Raw genomic sequence first — 22,940 nt, 5'->3', positions numbered from 1 at the left:
TCTGGTTGGAGGATGTGTCTCAACAAAGCTGTGTTCCTTCACTTCTTTCCTCGCTCCTAACTCTTCACTCTTGGGGCCTCCTCGACTGGATTCCTGATGTTCTCCAATCCTAAAGACATCATCCCCAAGGAGGTTTTTTGCCTTTGGCTTTTTACCTCCGGAGAAGGTTGCAGCTTCTTGAGAGCACTTGCCCACCACATATTACAGTGTGTGGTGAAATTGTGGCTTCTGGAAACAGTTGCTTTTACCTCGGAAAGCAGAAGACCAGGATCTGGTAAGCTTATAGCCCTGAACAGGTTGCCGGGCTGAATCTATTCGATGGTTCACTGATAAATTAAAAGCGGCTAAATAAAACTTCATCTAATGGAATGGTAATGGCGTTGAGATTACTCCATAGTGAACAGTGACCTTCAGAGAAAAGAAATAAAAGAATATAACAGACTGTTACTTCACACTAAGATCACATTCCTCACTAACAAATTATTGCACTCCTCTACTAATCAAAAATATATTTTCAAAATGGTTACTGATCTATCCAACTCAGATAAGATGTCTATTCCAAATGGCCTGTCACAAGGATTTTGTCTTCTCTTGAACACTTACTTTATTGATCGGATAAAAACAATTTAAGGTAGCACCCACTTAGTAATAAGGAGCTGTATGTGGCTTCCTTGAATAGAAGCCAGCTGACTCTTTCTACCTTTCATCTGCTTAACAAAGAACAGCTTCTAGTGAATAGGGTGAAAACAGGTTCACCAAATGATTTATGTCCGTCTACGTTTTTAAGGCTTCTTTTTTCTGAAAAGCAGGAAGCTCTTTTATCCTTGTTGAACAATTCTCTGGTGCAAGATATACCTACAAATTCTTTTAAGGAAGCGATAGGGATTCCACTCCAGAAAAAGCAGAGAGAAGATCCTTTGCTTTCAAAACATTAGTGCCCCATCTTCCTGTTGCCCTTTTCTGCTAAAGTTTTGGAAGCCCATGTGGCCCACAGTTTGTGCTCTCATCTTAAAACTTATTTCTTAGATCCACTCCAAGATGGCGTCCGTCCTGCACAGGACACTGAATCGGTTATGCCTTCGGTGCTTGATGATATGCGAAGTGATGGTGAAAAAGGTTTGGCCTCAACCTTAGTACTGCTAGATTTATCATCAGCTTTTGACTGGCTTGACCATGATTTACCTGTGGACCGTGTGGAGGCTGTCAGCTTAGGGTGGCCTGGCTCTCGAGGGGGATAGGTCCTTTCTGAAGGTCACACTCAATCTGTTCATTTAGGCCGTTACACAGGCCTTACTTCTATGGGTGGAGTGCAGGGTACCACAGGGATCATCCTGTGGCCCCATTTAGTCAACATCTATATTAGACCACTAACTAAGGAACTTACAGAAGTGAATTATAAAATACACAATTATGCAGACGACTCACAACTATTACTCAAACTTATCCGGGACTGGATGGTTAGGAAGCATCTAAAACTTAACACAGAGAACACTGAAATTGTGATCCTGAACAATAAAATTGATCTGGAACCTTCATTATTTGCCTTCTGCAATGGGCATGGCCACTACCCACAAAAGAGTGGCAAAAAGTCTAGGTGTTATCATGGACGGTGATCTGTTAATGAAACCTTAGATAGGGTCAGTGGTTTCAGCTAGTTATGCAAATCTTAGGAAGATTAAAATGCTTCCTAGCTTACTCCAACAAGCTGCTTCAATCACTGTGATAATGACCTGTGGTAACTTCTTGGCTTGATTATGCAAATTCTTTATATGTTGGCATACCTAAGACTCATTTGTATGGACTTCAGATGCTTCGAAACCAGGCAGCTCGGCTGATTATTAAACAGCCTAGAAGACTCCACGTAACTCCGCTGTTAAAGGACCTCCACTGGCTTCCAATTGAACGAAGAAACATGTTTAAAATATGTTGCATTGTTTTTAAAGCGGTTCATGACGAGGGCCCGCAAAATATTACAAACAGGATTAGGCCTTAAATTCCTACTGGTAACCCACGTTCCACCTTCTTGAAGTTATTGCTATTCCAAAGTTCAGTAGGAAGTGCATGGGAGGCCAGGGCTTTTCTTTTTAAGCCCCTTTAATTTGGAATTACCTGCCTCTCTTCTTACACTTCACACTGAATTTCTTATGTTTAACCCCTTGCGTGCTGCGAAAATTCTCCCGCCGTGCGGGAGAACTAATGAGCGGGCGGGGTTTGAATGGCTCCCGGCCGTCCTTAGCACACACGCTCCGTGAAGTATGATGGCCCGGGGTCATCCTAAGCACCGAAGGGGTTAAGAAGATGTAAAGACTTCACTTTTTAAGCAAGCCTACCCGCTGTACTAAGGATTGTTTTTTACAGTACTTACCTGTTTTCACCCCTAGAGCCAAGAATCCTCTGGTGTTTGTGCGCTCTACAAATTCTAATAAACATACAAGAACATACTCGGAGCCTTTGAGCAAGGCCACGAGGGCTCTTGAGGATTCTTCTAGATTACTCTAGAAGGGCGACTCCCCTAGACTTTAACAATTAATAAATAAAATACCAAAGGGCTCTTTGGGGTTTCCACAATCCACAGAGGATTAAAAGTTAAAAAATCTCTCTTTGCGTTCACGAGCACCGGCAGACAGTAGAAATTAAGGAAACAACACCGTTTAGAATTGCGCTCTCCAATTTGTGCAATAGTCATTTATAAGCATTTTTTTTGTTAATCCCTCTTTGCTGAGAGAGATTAAAAAAAGAGAAACACTTTTTTGGGATTTACATTAATTTTAGAAAACTTATGATTCTCTTTGGGGAGCGGAAGTCACACACAGCAATTGTTTCTTTTTTTGTTAAACTCTATTGGGGATATCATGCCACCTACTGGAATTTGCCTAAGGGCCGGGAGGTAGGTGCCATCTTAATTTTTTTATATTTCTGCAAGGGCAGTGAGCTGTGAAAGTGTCCTGTTTGCAATGGCAAACAGAACACAAAGAAGTAGGACACGGAAAAACACCACTGGTCTCCCTTGTACCTAAGATGGAAGCAGCCTGTTCTTCATTTGCAAAAGAATAAGTGCTAGAACCCAAAATTATGTTCAGAAGCCCATGGCTGGCACAATTGAAGGTCGGGGTGCGGAATACCAAAGCTGACGTAGTGTCTTGAGATTATGCACGCTAGGACCCTCGCGGTTCTGGGCGGACTTTAAACTTGAATTACGTAGTCTGCTGGGAGGTGTTAAGGTGTGGTTATAAAAGTCATGATGCAATGCTTGCAGAGTGTGACTGTGTGTTGAAGAATAAAGGGAGGAGGGTGCAGGTCCGTAGTCTTGATTCCACCGGATGCCTCTTTAAACCACCACCAGAGACTCCCTTCCTCTTTATTTCACTCTTGCAGGATCTTTTTTATCCTACACCGGCACTCACCACCAGAAATTAAACACAGAATGCAGGACAAAGCTGAGAGCCAGACATGTGTCCGATTGCCTACAAATAGACACCAGAGAAGCAGTTAGCGGCACGAGTCCTCCGTGTTCCACAAAGGCTTGTGGAGATGTGGAGGACTTGGGCAGAGTGCCCGGTGTCCTCTTGGTAACTGCGATCAGGAGACCGTGGCAGCTGACAGCTGCCTTGGGATAAATGTTTAAAAAATATCAAGCTGGCAACAATCCCCTCCAGCCCTACAGCAACCCTGGAGGAAGCAGTCGGGCTTGGCAGAGTGAGATGTCCCAGCCCTGGGCAGCCATCTTAACCCTGGGGGAGGGCGCAAGGGTCGCTGTAATGCAGTCAAGCGGGGCATGCCATCCCCTGCAGACTCTAAAACAATTCATGACTAAAATGATCATTTGCTCAGAGGGACGAGTGCTCTCCATGTATTCTTACAGTAAAATAAAATAGAGAAACCAAAAAGGGTTTTTTTTGTAATCTCTCTTGGTGTTTGCAACACAGGGAGATCCTAGAAAATAGGAAAGATTGCTAACAGTGTAAGTTTATTGGTTTAGTCGGATAAAAAAACAATAAACTATTACAAACTTACCACTGTCCAAAGCACTAGGAAGACAATTAAAAGGAAATTAAACTCATGTAATTTGTAGAAAGGAAACACATCCTAAAGTCCACTAAATATTTCAACTAATAGACACACATAGCTACAGTTTCTGAGATTCCAATCTAGTCTGCCAAGCAGAATAAAAAAACACAGATGCTGCACACTGGCAGGAGGTGGTGCTGGAACACTCAGTGTAGGGTTGCAGGACAGTAATGCCAGCTCACTGAGGGCATAGGGGCCATGCGGCAAGTGGACTTTGAAAACACAAAAAATGCTGCCTTAAAAAAAACACTGAGTGGCCTCATTATTGTTCATCATCTAAACTCTTCCAAGTGCTGCATGGTCATCAGGGGTCGCAGCTGCAACTCCTGGATTGATCTTTGCTACCCATAGCACTGCCTTTGCGACCCCTGGCCTCAGAGTTGGCACATTCAGTGCCAGGAACACAGGAGCAGTTTGGGATCCATTCTCTTTATTTTCTGTCTTTTTTTGATTACAATAAAAGTGAATAAAATATTGTATTCACTATCAGTGTAATAAAATGGAGTACAATAGGCTGGAATATGCCTTTACATGGCAGCTGGGCTAAGTCAAACAATGTTCTTAAATCTATGTTTTGTGCATGCGTTCAGGTGAGAATGTGTTTATATGTGAGAGAGAGTATATTTGTGTGTTTGTTTATGTGAGTGAAAGTGGAGGTCAAATGACGTGTGATGTCACTTCTGCTACCCCCTGGCATTTCGGTGAATTGATGTCCATGCGGTGCTGCAGCACCTCCTATACCACTAGTTCCGATGCGAAGTAAAATTACATATTGCTTAGGCAATCCTTGCCAATCTTACATAATGGGCCCTGAACAAAGGGAACAGCCATTTCCTCCTGGTGGTATTATTAAGTGGGCAGAATAGCAAAAAAAAACTTAAAATCTAGTTACAATCAGGTTGTCCTGGGAAATAAGAGCTTCAGACTTGCATGTGCATGTGCTCCATGTCTTTGTCACATCACCGATTGGTGATACTCCCATCCCGATTGAGCATAAAGGGAATGTACGCATCAAGGATGCATATTTTCCAAAGTAGGCTCGCGGCCACTATTTGAGAGGCAGGTGTTGCCTCTAAAGGTCTATAAAGGAGACTTCAAGAGCCTTTGTGTAAGTTTACGACTGTTTGCTATTCAAAAAGGTATTTTCCGAACAGTATCTACAACAAAGGTGTCTCCACACATAAAAAGATAGGACCGGATTATCTTTTTTGTGTGGAGACTCAAAAGTCGTAAAGATCTTTGTGAGTAGCAAACAGCCGTAAACTTACACAAAAGTGTACGTTGTCCTTTGTGAATCATGCCCCAAGTTTACAAAATCTGTCCCATCACAAATCCTACCCTTTTAGCTCGTCTACCTTCAGCATGCAAAGTCTCCTGGGACAGCTGAATCACAGAGAGATCTAACTTATTACATAGACATTTTATGTGCATGTACCAATGGGGCAAACCTATGCCCTCCCTAGAAATGGGATCTCATATGGGTTCTCCGAATAAAGACCCATCTGGATGAATCTAGAGTCATACAGTCACGGTGCGGGGGTGTGAAGGGGAGGCTTACGGTGCGATTTGGGTCCGTATTCTGATGAATATATGTTTTTAAATACATTGCTGCTAAATTCTGTAGACATTTTTAAAATTGTAAATTACCGCTAGTTCGTTTGCTTTGTAACTTGTGTTCTCCTATCTGCTTCCTGGTCCCGCCCCGGTCCGCCGCGTCCATTGTGGGCGTTTGTGCGGAGGGTGAGGAACCCACCACTTCCTGCCTCCTCAGCGCTCGGGTTAGCGCTCTAGTTTTCCCAGGCCTACCCCCACTTAATGAGGACAGGTCAGCCGAAGACACACACAAGGCAAGCCCGTCTGCGCCCGTCCGCGACCGACCGCGGCCAGAACCCCTGTTTCTAACCCTAGGGAGACGGTAAAAAGTGTAAGATATTCGTGTGACCAATTAACTCTTCTTTGCCCTACCCCTAGTGCCGCCTGTATTCATAGTATGCTGCCTGAATATATGCCCAAAAAGTGTAGGGTATGCCCTTTCAATCCTGCATTAGCCCTGGTGACCGCTAGGAGGGTCTACCAACTGACCATGTTTTTAGTAAATTGCCGTTCTTTTAAAAAACATAGATTTGACATCTATGATGTCCTTACCGACCACTAGCCGGATCTGTTGTTTTTAACGGAGACATGGCTGGATGCGGCTTCTGCTCCTGAGATTTTGGAGGCCCTCCCACCAGCCTATGGCCTGCTAAGAATTGATAGGGGGACCCAAAGAGGGGGGGGGCATCGCAATGGTGTATAAAATTGAGCTCGAGTGCTCTCTGGAGCAAGTGAAAATTTTAATAGTGAAGCTGGCCTATTTTCTATTAAAGTCTCCCCTGAGTGTACTATCAAGGGCTATCTCATATATCGCCCCCCAGGGGGGTCCACACAATTTGTTGAGAGCCTACTGGAAACGGTGACTCAACCGGCCTTACGCTACAGTAAATTCCTCATAGTAGGTGATCTTAACCTACATTTTGAGGATGCTAACTGTGCAGAGGCACATTCAGTAATTGTCTCTCTGAAATCCCTGATGTTTAGACTTTCTGGTGGGATGCCAACGCATCAAGCGGGACATCTCCTGGATCCCATTTTTTCTAACTGGGATGGTATCAAGGTGCTCCCCCCCATCAGGATCCCGTGGTCTGATCGTCATATCATTCCGTTTATAGTAACAGACATGCCCAGAGGGGAAACACCTAAGAGACCTGTCCTACCTAAATGCAGGAATTGTAAAAAAAATTCAGCCATAAGGCATTCGAATCTGCGCTAATGCAGGAAACTCCTCCGCTCAGTAAGACCCTTAAGAAAGCACGGAAGGATTAAGAGGAATGGTTATCTAAGGCATTAGATAAGGTGGCCCCATGGACCCTAAAGGCCCAGTACGAGGGACTAGGTCAGCCCCATGGTATAACGAGGAATTGCATGCAGCTAAAGCCAGATGCAAAAGCCTGGAACGCCTATGGCATAAAGACTATGATCCTGCCCGGAAAGAGTCATATAGGAATAGCTTGAAGGAGTACCATGGACTGATTAAAAAGGCTAAAAGGAAATTTTTCAAAGAGAGGATTGAATTATCCGAAAATTCCTCTAAAGAGCTCTTCTTAATTTGTAAGGAGCTAACGGCACTCACGAGGACAGTGACCTAAGATCTTCTTTCCACCGAGATATGTGAATCCATCGCCGACCACTTTGTGAGCAAAGTGGAGAAGATATATGTGTCTTTTCAGCAGGGTCCAGCCGAATAAGTCCCGGCCTTGGATACCTGCCAAAGGCTCACTAAGAAAACATGTCTCAAGGAGTTCATGGTGCCTCCGAGGGAGGAATTGATAAAATTAATCATGGGTATCCATTCTGGATCCCCTATGGACGTCGCCCCTCCTAAAATTCTAAGGAGTCATTTACACCTCCTGTGGAACCACATAGGTAATTTGGCCACCCTATCTTTTCAAGAAAGTCAGGTGCCTGAGGAATGGATACTTGCCCAGGTCGTTCCTATTAAAAAGAAAGCTAACCAGAGTATTTCCCAATTGGATAACCTCCGCCCCATTTCCCTCTTGCCTTTCTGTGCCAAAGTGGTGGAGAAATTGGTCAATAACCAGTTGGTTAAATTTGTGGAGGATAATCATCTTCTACACTCTTCCCAATCTGGTTTTAGGGCGAAACATTCTACGAAAACTGCCCTTCTCTTCTCCACAGAACTGCTTCGTCAAAAAGTGGATGAAGGACAGACTGCTGCTTTGATATTGCTGGACTTGAGTGCGGCGTTCGATACTGTATCGCACTCTAGACTTCTTGCCCGTCTGAGCGAGATGGGGGTTACCGGGCCAGCCTATGAATGGATGGGCTCTTTTCTGGCGGATAGGAAATTCCAAATACACTGCCCCCCCCTTCAAGTCCATGCCTCGATCTCTTAGACAAGGGGCCCCAAAGGGCTCCATATTGAGCCCTACGTTGTTTAATCTGTATATAGAACCCCTGGCTAGGATGGTGGAATCCTATGGGGTGGATATTGTGTCATATGCGGATGACACTCAACTGGTGGTCACTCTATCTCACAACCCAGTTGAGACGGCAGGTAATTTTTCTGCTTGTATTGTGGCACTTACGGCCTGGATGAAGAGCAATTGCCTCCGCCTTAACGGGAACAAGACTGAACTTCTAGTGATTGGTTCCTCTCCATCAATTTGGACATCGGGCGGAGGCCTGAGGAGCACCTGTGGTAACCCCTAAAACATCCATGCAGCGTGTGGCAGGCACCGCAAGGTACCTGCCACACAATGCATGGATGTTTAAAACGTGTATTGTTCCTATTGCAGCTTGTGGTGTGGCGTTATAGCAAACATACACTTTCCAACTACTGTGAAGGTAGTGGCATTGTAATATGGCAAGCAGGACTGCCGACTCCTCGTTGGGCTATCCTGTTACTGACACAATGCAGGTTGGACGGGCGTCCGACCTGCATTATGTCGGAAACAGGACCGCCCGGCATCGTAATGAGGCCCTTAGCTGCTATCGAAATCGTACTGTATTCAACAATGTTAACAGTATTTCTTTTTTTTAGTCTTTCTTTGCATTCAGAAACACCAAATAAAATTTGAAAGAAAGTGAAACATCCAAAGATTTAAATTGTAACAAAAAAAAGCATACTGCTCTCTATGGAAGCCTCAGAAAACTAGCTATTGTTTTACACATACCCCTGTAATTCTCAACCATTCATGAGGCGACACATGCTTAAGCTATTGATATTCATCACAGATTGAGGTCATTAAGACTCATTAATGTATAGGGCCAATGATGTGCTTCACTTCTCAGACTCATGGATGTTCATTACATCTTGGGGCTACTGACTCTAATGTATGCTGCTTCCATTGAGACCCATTGATGACTGAGGTCACTGATGTTTATTATTGTCTGGGGCTTAAAGTGATTATTACTGCTTGTAGCTAGCAATGCTTTTAATGGCTGAGGCCAATGCTTCTTTCGCCCTAGGGCCATTGATGCTAACTAATGATGGTGCCATTGAGGTTCATTACTGCTTGAGCGTTTCATTTATATTATTTCTCATGGCCAGAGCAGCCTCCAGCTCCTTGGTTAAGGCAGGGCGGGGGAGGTTATGCAATATATAAGATTTGGTATTAACTGTGCCTCCCTTGGCTGCACCATTTCACACCACCACCCCTTATTACATAGCAATGCAACAATTGGCATCTTATCTTCTGGCAAGTCCTACCACCCTGCTTTGTGTCTTTCCTCACAACATTTCAACAATGTTTTACTATAGAAGATTGACATTTTAATAAACAAAATTGCAAGTCACTGAAAATTCATAGATACAAGTAAGGGAAGGTTGACACAGGAATGATAGTGTGTACAACACACAATCTAAAAGATGGGAAAATCACCATTTAAGATAGTAACGTTACTAACACAAACCAAAGAGGTCAGAGGAAAGTCACCTACAACTAGCTCTAAAAGCTTTTAGGATTACAAAGTTTCTAGATGCTGGAAGGGACACCGGCTGGCAAATTCATTTACTTTGCACTTGGGTGGAGAAAGAAAGACTTTACCTCAATAAGTCTTTCTTACCATTGTGAGCGACAGGTATTTAACTCCACAAAACAATGACCAAAAATAGAAAACAAGTAACTTCCTTCTTTCCATTCTGCAGCCTAGGATGCAATTAAAAACTAATTTCCCTTCAAACAGTGCTCCCTGTGATGTGCATTATCAAAAATCACTGCGTGACCGCTGTTCAGGCTGAGCAGAATATGAGATTTGGGCAGACAGTCTATAAGCAGTTATCGGGGGTAGTTAAATTTCTTTTCTTTTGCCGACTCAAAACCTTTCAAACACTATCACTGCCAGAAACAAAGAAATCCAGCTTCTGTCTCTAATATGCGGAAAAAGATCTTTTGATTGAGGCTTTGCACACAGACATACATACTCCCAAGTGCGTTCTTTCAACGGATGCCAATAAATATGTGGGAATTTTCTTTTAGAGTTATATATGTATAATGCTCAATTCTATGTTTTACAGCTAGTTTTTTTTAGTTGTGCAAATTGTACTACATTGAAGTATGAAATACACTTCCACTAAGGGAAAAAGTATAAATTATACAAATAACACATGAGGAAGAATGGATGTTACTTCTTGCATTAACTTTGGGCGGGTTGTCTCCTTTTTATATTTCCTCTGGCTTGGTGATTGCAGGAAATCACACACGCGTGGCTGGACATTTCTCATTGGTCAGCCACTAGGAGCTTAACTTATGCAAACATTTACTTGGGCCTGCCTTGTCTGAGAATAATTCCTTGCTTAAACTATTCATGGTGATCATGGTTCCTAAGAATCCGGTCTTTGAGTGTAATCAATTATTTTACATAATTCACTCAACAATGAATTGCTCAATCATAGAAGAAGAATTTTCAAATATTAGTTTGGCGAAACTAATCAACTAAACCCAACTTTCAGCCAGTAGCCACACATCTTAAATTAACTGGCCAATATGAAAAGCTAGCCTTTCCAGAGGATAAGAAAGCAACAAGTTAAAGATAAATGTAGGACTGTGTTTTATCTAGGAAGGAAATATGTAAGAAAACATAGTTAATTAATCCATACATGTTTATAACCCACTATATATTTTTTGACTGGGTTTGGCTCGACTGCTGAATGAATAAATTCTCATCTAGAAGTAAAGTTAAATTGGAAGAGTTTGGGAAAACAGAGTCCAGATTTATTTTCTAACTGTTAAGGGTCATTCCCCGGCAACCCTGGTCATGGATATACTCCTTCACAAAAATCCTGTTACAGGCATCCTATTGAACAGACACTCCTCTACACACACTTGACACAGACATAAATACTTTCTTGTGCTAATGCCTAATTCATATATACATCCCTCTCTGATACTCTTATCTCACAAACCTGCTTCCCGCACACTCTCTTACTTTCACAAACAATTTCATTAATATTTGATTTTTTGTCATTTTCGATGGACGGTTACTATGATCATAACAGAGAATGAGATCTATTTGCAATTGTTCAGCTCTATGATAAAAATTTATGATAATGATTGTTTAAATACTTTTCATACCTTTTTACAAAGGACAACAAAAGTTTTAAAGTGAAAAATATCGAAAAAAATAGAAAAAAGCATACTTAAAAGGATAAAAATGTAAATAAATTGATTACTTTTATTAGCTCTCAAAACGTAGTATAACAACAAGAGGAGCACATACTAATACGTTTATTCCTAACCGAGGTGGCAGTAAAAGGGTGGCACAGGCAGGGGTGGCTCCTCTGCAAAGGCGGAGGAGCGTCGCCCCACTGCTTTCTTGCAGTGCGAGAAGCAAAAACATAAAATGGTAATAACTTTTAGTTATTAATATTTTATGTTTGCGTTGTGGGCGGGTGGACGGCGCTGCTCTGCTCTCCGAGCAGGGCATGGGAGGAGTGGTGTTCCCAATCCTGAGTGCGCAAAGACTGTTTAGTCGGCCCGCTCTGGCTGCCTAAACCAGTCATGCACACTTTTCCCTTCTCCATGCAAGCTGCAATGCAGCCTGCATGGAGAACATACCCACCCCTCTAGCCCCTGGTTGAGAGACCAATCACTACGCTGCTTGCAGCATTGTGATTGCCTTAGGGAAGGGAGCCTGGCTGCCTGCTTCCTGTTCCTCTCAGAGGCAAGAGAGAAGGAGCCGAGAAGATGCGGGACCCGGCCTCAAGGCAATTGTAACATTTTGCTTTTTAATTCCCCCCCCTGCGCGACCTTGCCCCCCTCCCCGCGCGACCTTGCCCCTCTCCCCGCGCGACCTCACCCCCTCCCCGCGCGACCTCATGCGTGACCTCCCCCCTCCCCGCGCGACCTCACCCCTCCTTCCCGCGCGACCTCACCCCTCCTTCCCGCGCGACCTCACCCCTCCTTCCCGCGCGACTTCACGCGCGACCACACCCCTCCTTCCCGTGCGACCTCCTTCCTTCCCGTGCGACCTCCCTCCTTCCCGCGCGACCTCCCTCCTTCCCGCGCGACCTCCCTCCTTCCCGCGCGACCTCCCTCCTTCCCGCGCGACCTCCCTCCTTCCCGCCCACCCTCCTTCCCGCCCAAACTCCCCCCTCCCTGCGCGACCTCTCCCCTCCCTGCACGACCTCTCCCCTCCCTGCACGACCTCTCCCCTCCCTGCACGACCTCTCCCCTCCCTGCACGACCTCCCCCCTCCCTGCGCGACCTTCCCTCCTCTCCACGCGACCTCCCCCTCCCCACATGAACCCCACCTACAAGCCATGCTGGCCACAACTGGGCACAGGTTGCAAAAAATCCCCAAAAAGGTGTTTAAAAAAAAGTAGAGGATCCGTTACAATTGCTCACGAAAAAACAAAAGAGAAAAGTATGACATGGGGTAAACACAGGAGGCACGAATGGGAGAATCCTTCAATAAAGAAAAAGAGGAACTCTACCCCTAAAACAAACTTAAACCTATGGGAACTTTTTCATCCTTATCTGGTGCAATGGAAATTTGATCACATAAAGTTGCATTTATCACCCTGAATCCAATATGGAGTCATTTTGATACTAGGACTGTGTGTGGCCATTTTTAAAATGACTAAAGGGAGCTTGGTTTGAGGTAGGTTATTATAAATAGAAATAATATAACGTTTGTTACCAAAAATGGAACAGTCAGTATTGTAGGTGGTTAGGACTTTCACAAAAGCATTGAATTGCATGCGAGTATCACTACGTAGCCTGTCATATAGATATACTTTGCCTCTATGCTGTGTTAAGTTAGTATGAGCTTATTAGGAGTTTAAACGCCATATTACCTTTCTGCTGCTTCTGCACACAACACATATCTGTTGCTTTAGCTTTGAGCCTAGTAGAATGTTTTGATTCACGCGAGAATAATATGTTGTTACTCTGATATCAGCCTTGCTTGGTGAGCTGTGTCTGTACAGTGAGTACTGAAACCTTCAAAGATATCTCAACACAGAGGTTGTTGTGAGGTCTGATCTTCGCATGTCCTAGACATAACATACATGCAGCTGCGGCCAAATTCTGGCTTTAGACGAGTTTTATATGGCTTTGCACAGAGCATAGAAAAACACTTGATGATGCTTTGCATGCAGAGAGCTAGTGGAAGATGATGTGATCCCTTACCACTAGGATTTTGAGGTATGGGGCCACCCTGCTAAAAACCCAAAGAGACCTTCTTAGATATAATATAATATACTAACTAGGGAGGGTGAGAATTAGGAGTTACTGAACTCTATTCGTTTTAGCATTTTACCATGCTTTCACCTTTTATATTCTACGGACTAGTGACTATGCTGATTACTTTGTTTATTATAATATGTTTGCTTGTATTGGCTAAGATACTGCGTTTGAGAACACTGCATTAGTGAATAAACATTTCAAATATGCACGCGTCCTCATTTACTCCTTGTTCTGGATTGAAACGATTGTATAACGAAAGAGTGTTCATGTGTTCCACGTTACCTGAGGTGTACTAAGTCCATGTTCTGGTTTGTCTAAGCATTGGGAGTTTGTGATAACCAATGAGACACTGTAGCTAGTCTGGTAGGGGATTTTGGGTACTAAGGTGAGTTTTGGCACACCCTAATTCACTGAGGTTCCAAGTCTCTATGCACAGTTCTGTATGAGAACGGAATCCCTGCGACAAGGCTAGATAATGGTAAGAAGTTTAGAAACCTGCAGGTCATATGTTAAATCCCAGCTTGGCTGCCTGTGGCATCCATTCTTCCCTCGTCATGAAAATAAGATCATTGCCCATTATCGAAGCATCTATAGGCAATTCCACTTGCAGTGTGAGGTGGAAATGCACAGTGCGGTGCTGAAATCTAGGCAAGAGCTGGATTCCATTTCATACATCAAACGCCGCTCAATGATGGGTTTCAGCCAGCCCGGGGAGCGCAATGATCATCAGAACTTCGCACAGGTAGTGTACCACACAACAGGATTCTATAATAAGCAAAGAGACCCAAGAAAAAAACTGGACCTGTGGTTCTCACTCCCTTCCCCTAAATACAGGCATATTTGGATTATGTGAAGGTGCATGATGAGAGGGGTAATCAGTGCCCAAACTCTGGGGTTTATAGTTTAAGAATTCTCCTGCCTCTTAATACACAATACTCCAAGCGCTAACTAAATTAGCTGGTACATCTGGCCTCCCTGTTTGAGGACAAGGTAATGAGATTTTCCAGTTGGAAGCAGAGTGTTTTTGTCATTGGACAGGGGTACTTGTGGAACCATACTGTTGTGCATCTGGGCCACTAAAAACGTGTAACTGTATCATGCTGGCACACCTCTGAATCACCTTCCAACTCCAAATGAAGGGGCACAGGCTAGTAAACCTCAGACTTGCTGTTGCCAAGCAATTCTGATCTTTCACCATCTCTGGTGCTGTGTGGATACCACTGAACATTAGATTCTGGCATTGGCCTTTCGCGAGTCATGCAGCGAAATGCATTTTTCCAGCTACTGGAAACACAGTGGACCTTGTCCAGATTAGATTCATCAGAGGGATAAAGCTCCTGTGCTCAGTGGCAAACTTTTAATACTTTAATACGACAAATGTGATGTCTCACAGAAATGCAAGCTAATGTAATGATGGGACTTAATGGCTACAAACACATGCACACCCACCAAAACACACCTCAACATTAAAGGAACTCACAGACACAGCAGAGCGTGCCATACAGATGTGCCAAATACCAACAAACAAAACTCTCCATTCAACTAAACACACCATTCAAATAAACACACTAGAAGAACCAACACCTCACTCATTCACCAAAGAAAGTACAAATGGTCAAACAGATAGCAACTTATATATGGTCATGGTCATTTTATAGGGCAAATCTAGTCAAAGGCAGCAGAGTACGGTACAGGGTTGAGGGGAGGGACACAATGAAAGAATTAATCTAGGCAGCAGTGTTAAATTCTGATAGCAGGGGCATTTTACTGTGTCATATGTCATGTCAGATAAAGTTAACTCAAAAATAAATATTACCAATATTTTTATGTTAATAATATAAATTAATTTTAAATTGTTATTTTAAATGTAGAACAAAATAAAAATGCTGCACCACTATAAACATAACTTTTGAACTAAATCTTAAATTAATTTAAATATATTTAATTACAATTATTTTACTGAAGTTTAAGTTAAAACAATAACTTCCCACCTAAATAAAAATACTTTTTATTATGCATTAATGACTATTAAAAGTGATGTATAGACTAAATTACGATACGCATTGTTATATTTTAATAAAATCTTGTTATATCAAGTTATATCAAGTTTCACATTCGAAATAGGGTATTAGAATATTTTATAATTAATTAATACACTATGTCTAGATTCTTTGACAATAAATTAGTTATTTATATTTGAACTATTTTAAATAATTAAATCTATAATTATTTACTGCAATGTTTTATTTGAATTCCATACCTCTATAATTTCCAAGGGAAGGTTTAGCATTACCAGTGGTTGGCTATGTGTGGTGCTGGACTTACTACCATTATATTTGCTAACTTCCACTAGGATGTTGTTAATTAGCAAAAAGTAGTTACTCAAAAGTGTAAATTGCTAATAAATCTAAGTTACCTTTGTGAATAGGGCCCATAGATTTTGAATTGCATTTTGTAGTATATTTTGTAGTGCTTCAAAAACATACTCCAAAGTGCGATTTGTGATTCAGGCCCACACCGTTAATGCAATGCAGGCAGATATGGGGAGTTACCTACATAGCCAGAACTTAGCTACTAGGCAACAGAGCACTGGCAAAGGTGTCGGTGAAAGGGAATAGCACTGAGGCAGTTACATCAATAAAAGGTACACTACTCCACTTGAAGATGGTTTATGAGGCATTCACACGCCTTTGTGTGAGAAATAGGTTATCACCCATTGGTTCTGGTTCATGATTAAATCAACAGTACAGATGATTAGGCACCAGTTATCATTGGTAATGTTCAAAGTAGAATCCATCGCATTGGTGATGAGTGTATTTTTATCATGCCTGATTAAAATCTAGAGAAGGGCGCAAAAGAACAAACAACTCCCGCCCCCATGTTGCCCATGACTACCCGTGCACCTGGACAAATATATGGAAATACCACCAGGAAAAAGAGCGCGATTTGAGACACTCCTTCTGAAACAACCTGTCACGCCATTGTTTTAACACAATAGCAGGGCTTCGCTATCATTATGCTACACTTTACATGATCATACAAATTATTCAGAGCTTGCACTACACAAGAAAGTGACATGTTGCTACATGAATTAATATGCATTACAGACCATTAAAGGGGGCCTAAAAAGCAGCTGCTTAAAATTCATAGCTTCCCATTCAGCTGTTCTCCATAAAACTGAATATAAAAGATATTATTGCACCTGAATTTTAAGTCTTTCAATAAACAAGGACAGAAGGCACAAGCACTAAAATTCAGGATGCTATTTGCCCAGTACACACTTATCTTTGACAATGCTGGATTCTTAGGAAATCCACATACGATGCATTAAAGACAAAGAATATATGCAGTGTTTATTTACATAGCCGGTGGCTACCCTGAAGGTCTGGCATGGATCCAATCATCCTATGCGGCAATGGACAATCCTGAGCCTACCAGGTTTGGGTTCTGCTTTGTTGTTATCCTTAGGATTCTAGAGCATTGCTACACCAATAACTTAAATTTAGAATCACAGACCATAAAATTGTGAAGTCTGAGGCCTCATTAAACGCTATCCTTACATTTGCTCGCTCGGTAAGCTATTTTCACACTACATTCATCAAGTGGTACAAGCAAGGCACAAAGCCACATAACCTATGGAATGGAATTCCGGGGCCTTGACAATAGCACAGAAAAGACAGTACCCCATAAAGGGAAATGTTGGAAATCCCTGCTTATGCTCCTGAGCGGCTTCCCATCCATCACTTTGGAATCTGATAATGGCCTCGGCACTTCCCTGGATAGAGGTCACCTATAAAATACGGGTTGAAACACTGAGATTTGCTTGGAAACCATCTAATTGACAAAGCTTACTTATCAAATTAAAACACAACCTGACCTGGGAGAAGGAAGCTGTATTGGTTGGCTTTCTTCAGGAAGCCTGCAATCACAGTCTGAGCCTCATAGGCCACAACAAATTACCATGGTTGTAAAAAAACAACACAAAGTAAGACCTACAGCTCCTGACAACCTTCAGCCAGTGGGCCATTCTGGTCTTTTTGATGCCTCAGATCATGCCCAGTCATACTTGATGAATCAAACAGCCACAGCGAGAGGAGGCTGGTTGCTATGGTGACAAGGGGTCCCTTCTACTAGGGAACAGAAACCAGCCCCACTCAACCAACTGTAGTTGTGACCTTAAATGGAACGTCCTCCACTTGGTTGTGAAATATTCACTGTATAAAGAACTCAGAGGAAAGATGACCTTGCAAGCTGTATCTAAATAACATCTAGAGATGATGAAGAGACCATGTTTCACTTGCTCATGGACATTTCTAAGGCAAATTAATCAATTGCTGGTAAAAAGCAGGACTGCCAAAGATAAGGCCATGGCCAACAGACACTAGAATTGGGCAGCACGATCCTACAAAAGTAAAGCTTGTCACAAGCGACAGGGCAGGAGCCTTGCTGAACTTCACTCTGCTAAGTTCTCGTTTCATAACCTTTCAAAAGTATTGTTCACTGTTTGATGGCTTTATCTGTTTTTGTTTTTAATTGGGTGGCCATTTTTCCTGTGAAAGGCAAGTGCTAAAAGAACTTAAAAAACAAATGTAAGACATTCATATGATTTCCTTCTGGCTTGCAGGGGTTCACCTACCAAAGCCTGCTCCTACACAGCGTGCCACCGGTAAGACCTGCGGCTGAATGGCCCCATTACTCAAAAGTTAAATCAATTGTGTTCCACATTGCCAGCGAAACAAACATTTTCAACAGAGGTTTCTGGCAGCATATCTCTGTTGTTGAAGGGTGAAGGTGCATCAAGGGATGTGCAGCATCAGTGATTTTAAGAGGTTGTATTCGCATAAAGGAGAACTCCGAGCCCTAAAGGATGGCCAACAGTGAGAAAAAACTTTCAGGCATAAAGGCTGCCTTTCTTCTCTCTTTTATATTTTCCAGTTAACAATCTTCCCAGTCTTAGCACTGCTGAACCTTGCACATCTCTCTTCTTTTCTCAGTGCACTACCACAACTTTGCATCCAAAACACTGCTTGACACTTACCTCGCAACCACTAGGTTAACAACAACTTTGAAGCTCAATAGTCATTCCTTTGCTTTCCCCTTTTTATCTTCTCATTCAACACATATTATATGTAACATGCAATCATGTTGAATTTTCCTGGCTCTCAATCACCCTATCTGTGAGTACTCTGGTCTGGCTTGGCCTCTGGTTCATCCTTTGTTATGGGCCTTTCTGCTCATTTGTTTGTCCCTCAAAAACATGTCTTAAATGTTGCCAATCACTTCTCCTTCAAACTCGATTCCACTGCTTTTCTTTCTCCCATTAATTTCTCCCACTGGCTTTCGTTCACTTCTCTGTTTCCATTTTCTTTACACAGTTCACAAATATGTTCCCCCTGGGCTCTCTCCCCTTTGAAACTTTATCTCAATTTGTGCTAAGCACTACAGCGTGCCTTCTTCACTGCTGCTTGGCAGATTTATCTGACCTCTCCTTCCACTTTGCGCTTCTTCTTGTTTTATATCATTCTCTCTATACGCCCCTAAAATTTGGAACTCTGTCTTAGGTGCTTTAGGTTGCTGTCTGGATGTATCTTCGGGCAAAACATAAATCTTATATTCCACACGAGGCAGTTCCCAATAGCATTAGCCCCTCACCTTCAGAAATGAACTTCTCGTTACGCCCTGATGATCATTTACTTAGTATTGAACCGTTTTATTGATTCCTAGTTCTCTGGAAAGCACATAGGGTAAGAAATCTAGCAGCTTGGATTTAGTCTATCTTCATTCTGCCATTATCTATCTGTACATCAGGGGGTTGGTGAAGTACGTAAAGAAATACTCTTATAGTATTCTTTTATGTACAGTTGCATGAATTGGTGCCAAAACATCTAATATTGGAATTACATGGGAATATTAGAATACATACATTATAATATTCAAATATAATTATCTTGGAAATATTGTGATAGTTGTTATTTTTGTAGGTCCATATTTGTGAACTTCATATTCTGATATAAGGTAGGACTTCCATAGTCTACGACTGCCACTTTAGTAGAGCTGTATAACCTGCTGTCGATGGCTGTACCAGTTGTTAAAGGCCCTGACCCCGAATAATAGGCCCAAGCCATAGGCAAGGGCCTATAACGAGGGTGAGGGCGTTTAATAAACGGGTGTAACTCGAGGCAGAAGGGCTATACGGCTAACAGAACATTCCGCCCACTGAGGGTAGAATGTTCTACAGTAAAAAGGGAGAAACAGAAAGACAAACATTAGAATGTGGGAGCAGAGGGCTTCTACCAGCCATTATAAGCCCGGAGCTACGCCATTGTCTTCAATAGAGTTCTCAACATTCCAATGTTTGAATATTTCTTCTTGCAGGCCTGTTATTCCTAATGGCTAGTAGCTTAAAGTTCAGTTTGGTTCTACCTCCACCGGGCTTGAAAGGTAGGTACAGGAACTCTATTTGCTTTCCCTCTTCGATGACTTCCCTATGCTCTAGAGCAGGTCTGTAAGATTCACTCTCTGGAGGCTCATGTTCAGTCATCAGAGTGTATGGATGCACTGCCAGCCACTGAGGGAAGCCTAGTTCAAGTCATCACGAGTATGAATTGCTTAAATTTGCTCCAAGGGCATTCATAGAGGTGTGTGTTTTGTGTATCCCATGTGGTTATGTTTTCTTTTCCATTAAAGGCCCACCAAGTCAAACAAAAACCTAAGCATGACATGCAGGATGTTCTCAGGGTTCTCCTCCACGTTGCAATTCAGCTGTGGTTCAGTGGCATAGCTATCAATAATGCAGCAGGTGAAGTGGCACCAGGTCCTAGGGGTGTTCGTGGCCCACTGGACAACAATTAGAGCTGTTTTTAATTCCCTCTCGGGCCAGAGGTATTTTCTCCTCGCTCGCTTTAGGGTCCATGCCACGTTTTCTTTAGGGTCCATGGCACCATTGCTATTACACAGAAATGAATCCAGTGTCTTTGTTGTTGTCAGTAGGTACAGGTTAAGATGTCATGACCTGCAGATGTAGCCCTGACCAAAGAGCCAGCTCGAACTGCATGTATCACACTGCTAAAAAATATAAGCAGGTTTATCCTGGGACTCCGGCGTAAAGTATGACATACACTGTGGGTGTTGAGCTGAAGAAATGAAAGGAAGTTGTTTTCTAATACAAGGGCATGCCTAGAATCATCAGTTCATGTGTATTAATGGAGGTTTTTGCCATTCAAGAGAGAAAGGGGCTACTGGATCTGCATTCAGTAATTTGATGCATAAACTCCATTCATGGCATGGTGCATCTTTCTTGCTGCACACAGTAAGAATCAGCAGCATAAAGATGATTGCACCTGGCAGAACAGCTGTGCATGTTTGGGGCAACACGGTCCACAGGAATTAAAAAAAAAAACTTAAGGCAGCCATCACCACAAGACTTGGACTCTGGCCAAGAACTTCTCTGGCAGCATCAAACTCTTCTGGAACAGCCTACCTGCCCAAATGTAGACAGCTCCCATAACTAAGGTCTATGCCATCTCACCGTGACCAACATGTGATTCTCACAAACGGTCACATTTTCTAATGCCCCCATTTTATTTTGGTATCCTTAGCAAGTCCGTGTCTCCTCCACTCATAAGTGCAACCCATAATGTAAGCGTAACACTAATGTCTTCTCATAATAAATATTTCCCTTTCGCATTTCAGGTAAAACCATGTTTGAGGGGTCAACAACCCCATGGCTCTAACCTACAAGAATAAGCTAAAATAGGAACAATCTGGAGTGGTGGTGTGTATAGGTGAGGAGAAATTTCCACTAGGCCTGGGTGGTGAACTCCACTCCGTTAGCGTAGTTTGCAGAGTTTTCCGTAATCTGCGGAGCACACAGAGTTGTGAACTGAAGCAGAGTTTTTTCCTCACTCACCAAAGTTAAGTTGGTGAGCATGAGTGAGGAAAATCTACAGCTGAACCACCACCCAGCGAGATTTCTAAAGTTGGATGGTCCCGGTTGGTTGCGACCACTCGGGTTGAGCAACATTCCATTCATGTTGAAGAAGCTGTCGCTCGAGTAGAAAACCTACTTGAGCGGCAGAAAGAAGCAGCGCCCTCTTGTGCTGCGCATGGTGCCTTTCGTGCTGATTTTCCATTGCGGGACAAAGGCCCAGCGGTTAAAATCAGCACAAATGGTGCAAACTAATGCATTCCTCAGCTTGCGAAAATCCGCCCAGCTCTAGTGTGCACTGGAATCTAAAATGTGCATGTATTTCAATGTGTACACCTGAGATTATCTGTGACACCTCAAATATATCAATGTACAAACACATCCTAGGAGCAAGTCCAAGTTTCACAGATTTATGCATATGTTTCCTCCTCAATCATATCAAAGGGCAAAAGTAATGGTCAATGAAACATTCACTTATTGCAGTACTCAATAGTTGCATCTGGATGAATATCTCTCACCCATCCATAAACCATCCAAGGCAGCGGGGAGGATGACCAAAAGTTGCCACACTGTAGGATGAAAATGATTAATAAACATAAAGACAACGTGAAACAATATACAAAGGCCTAGAAAAGAAAATCACACTACAAATCAGAAGGAACTACCTGGCAGGTAGCGCAGCTCATCACCCGTGCTACGGGGTCTGTGATAGCCAAAGGAACTGAAAAGAGGTTGATGGGAGTGAGGCGGCGGTGCAGGCGGAGGTGGCAGCGTGCAATGGAATGCAGGGTGCGCGTCACCGTTTATCACGGTCGCCCCGTAGGCCGTGAGCTGTATTTTGTGATACTGCTGGTGACAAACAACGGTGTTCCATGAACCTGATGATGAAACATAAATGTCAAGGGAGGGAAACAAACGCAAACAAAAAAACTGAAAATTTGACTAAAAAGCACAAACAAAACAGCAGAAATCAAAGAAGATCATGAATGTCTTTTATGGACTTTGATGCCAACACGATGAGTTGTGCAAATGTGCAAAGGACAGGACCTCGGTGTTCTGAACCGTGGGAGCCTTAAGCAGTTAGGATATTTTTGGATCAGTCTTTGTGTCAGAAGGTGTTTGGAGGATCTATGAACGGTCATCAGCACTCATCTACCTTCAACTCCTCTACATGAGATTTTCTCGACGCACAGATTGGACGACCAATCTCCTCTATATGGCAGGCAGAGCAGCACAAACGTAGATGACAGTGGCAACACACACTGTGCGGTAATTGGTTGGCCACATAGTTGGCTATTTATTTTCTTTTAGAGCAGGGATGGTCAATTTGCTAGCTCACTATTGTTACATAAGTTCACGCGGTTCCACATTAGGGTGTGTCTTTTTCACTATATATCTAGTTTTTGGGATCCACAAAGACCAGGTCGCAAAGCAACTACATTAAACACAGACAAGCTAGGCACTTTAGGGCTCAGTGTAATGTACCTTGCCGAACCAGGGAGTGGGTGAAGCAGGACACCAGCACCACTAAACTACCAATCTGTACATCAAACGAGGAGTTAGAAGAGCTCAGTTAACAGTATTCTGGTCAATTCAAGTGCTATAAAAGAAAGTAGTTTTGTTGGAAACACAAATTATGTAAATAAGCGGGTGAAGCAGACACTTAGTTTTCTATTAGCATGATGGTGGTTAGAATA

General features: G+C 42.8%; 1 protein-coding gene across 2 annotated transcripts in view; it reads right to left on the bottom strand.

Moving 5' to 3' along the window:
- CASKIN1 (CASK interacting protein 1) overlaps positions 1-22,940 on the bottom strand; it is a 662,583-nt gene that overhangs the window by 143,191 nt on the left and 496,452 nt on the right. Inside the window, exon 11 of one of the 2 annotated variants that reach the window (XM_086940482.1) lies at positions 21,909-22,121. The exons of the other annotated variant lie outside the window; for it this stretch is intronic. Within the exon in view, the coding sequence (XP_086796608.1) occupies positions 21,909-22,121 (213 nt within the window). The remainder of the gene's footprint in view (positions 1-21,908; positions 22,122-22,940) is intronic. 2 annotated transcript variants of the gene reach the window in all.

The sequence above is a fragment of the Lissotriton vulgaris genome, chromosome 10, assembly GCF_964263255.1.
Source record: "Lissotriton vulgaris chromosome 10, aLisVul1.2, whole genome shotgun sequence".
Classification (NCBI taxonomy): domain Eukaryota; kingdom Metazoa; phylum Chordata; class Amphibia; order Caudata; family Salamandridae; genus Lissotriton; species Lissotriton vulgaris.
This window is presented reverse-complemented; position numbering and strand designations above follow the sequence as displayed.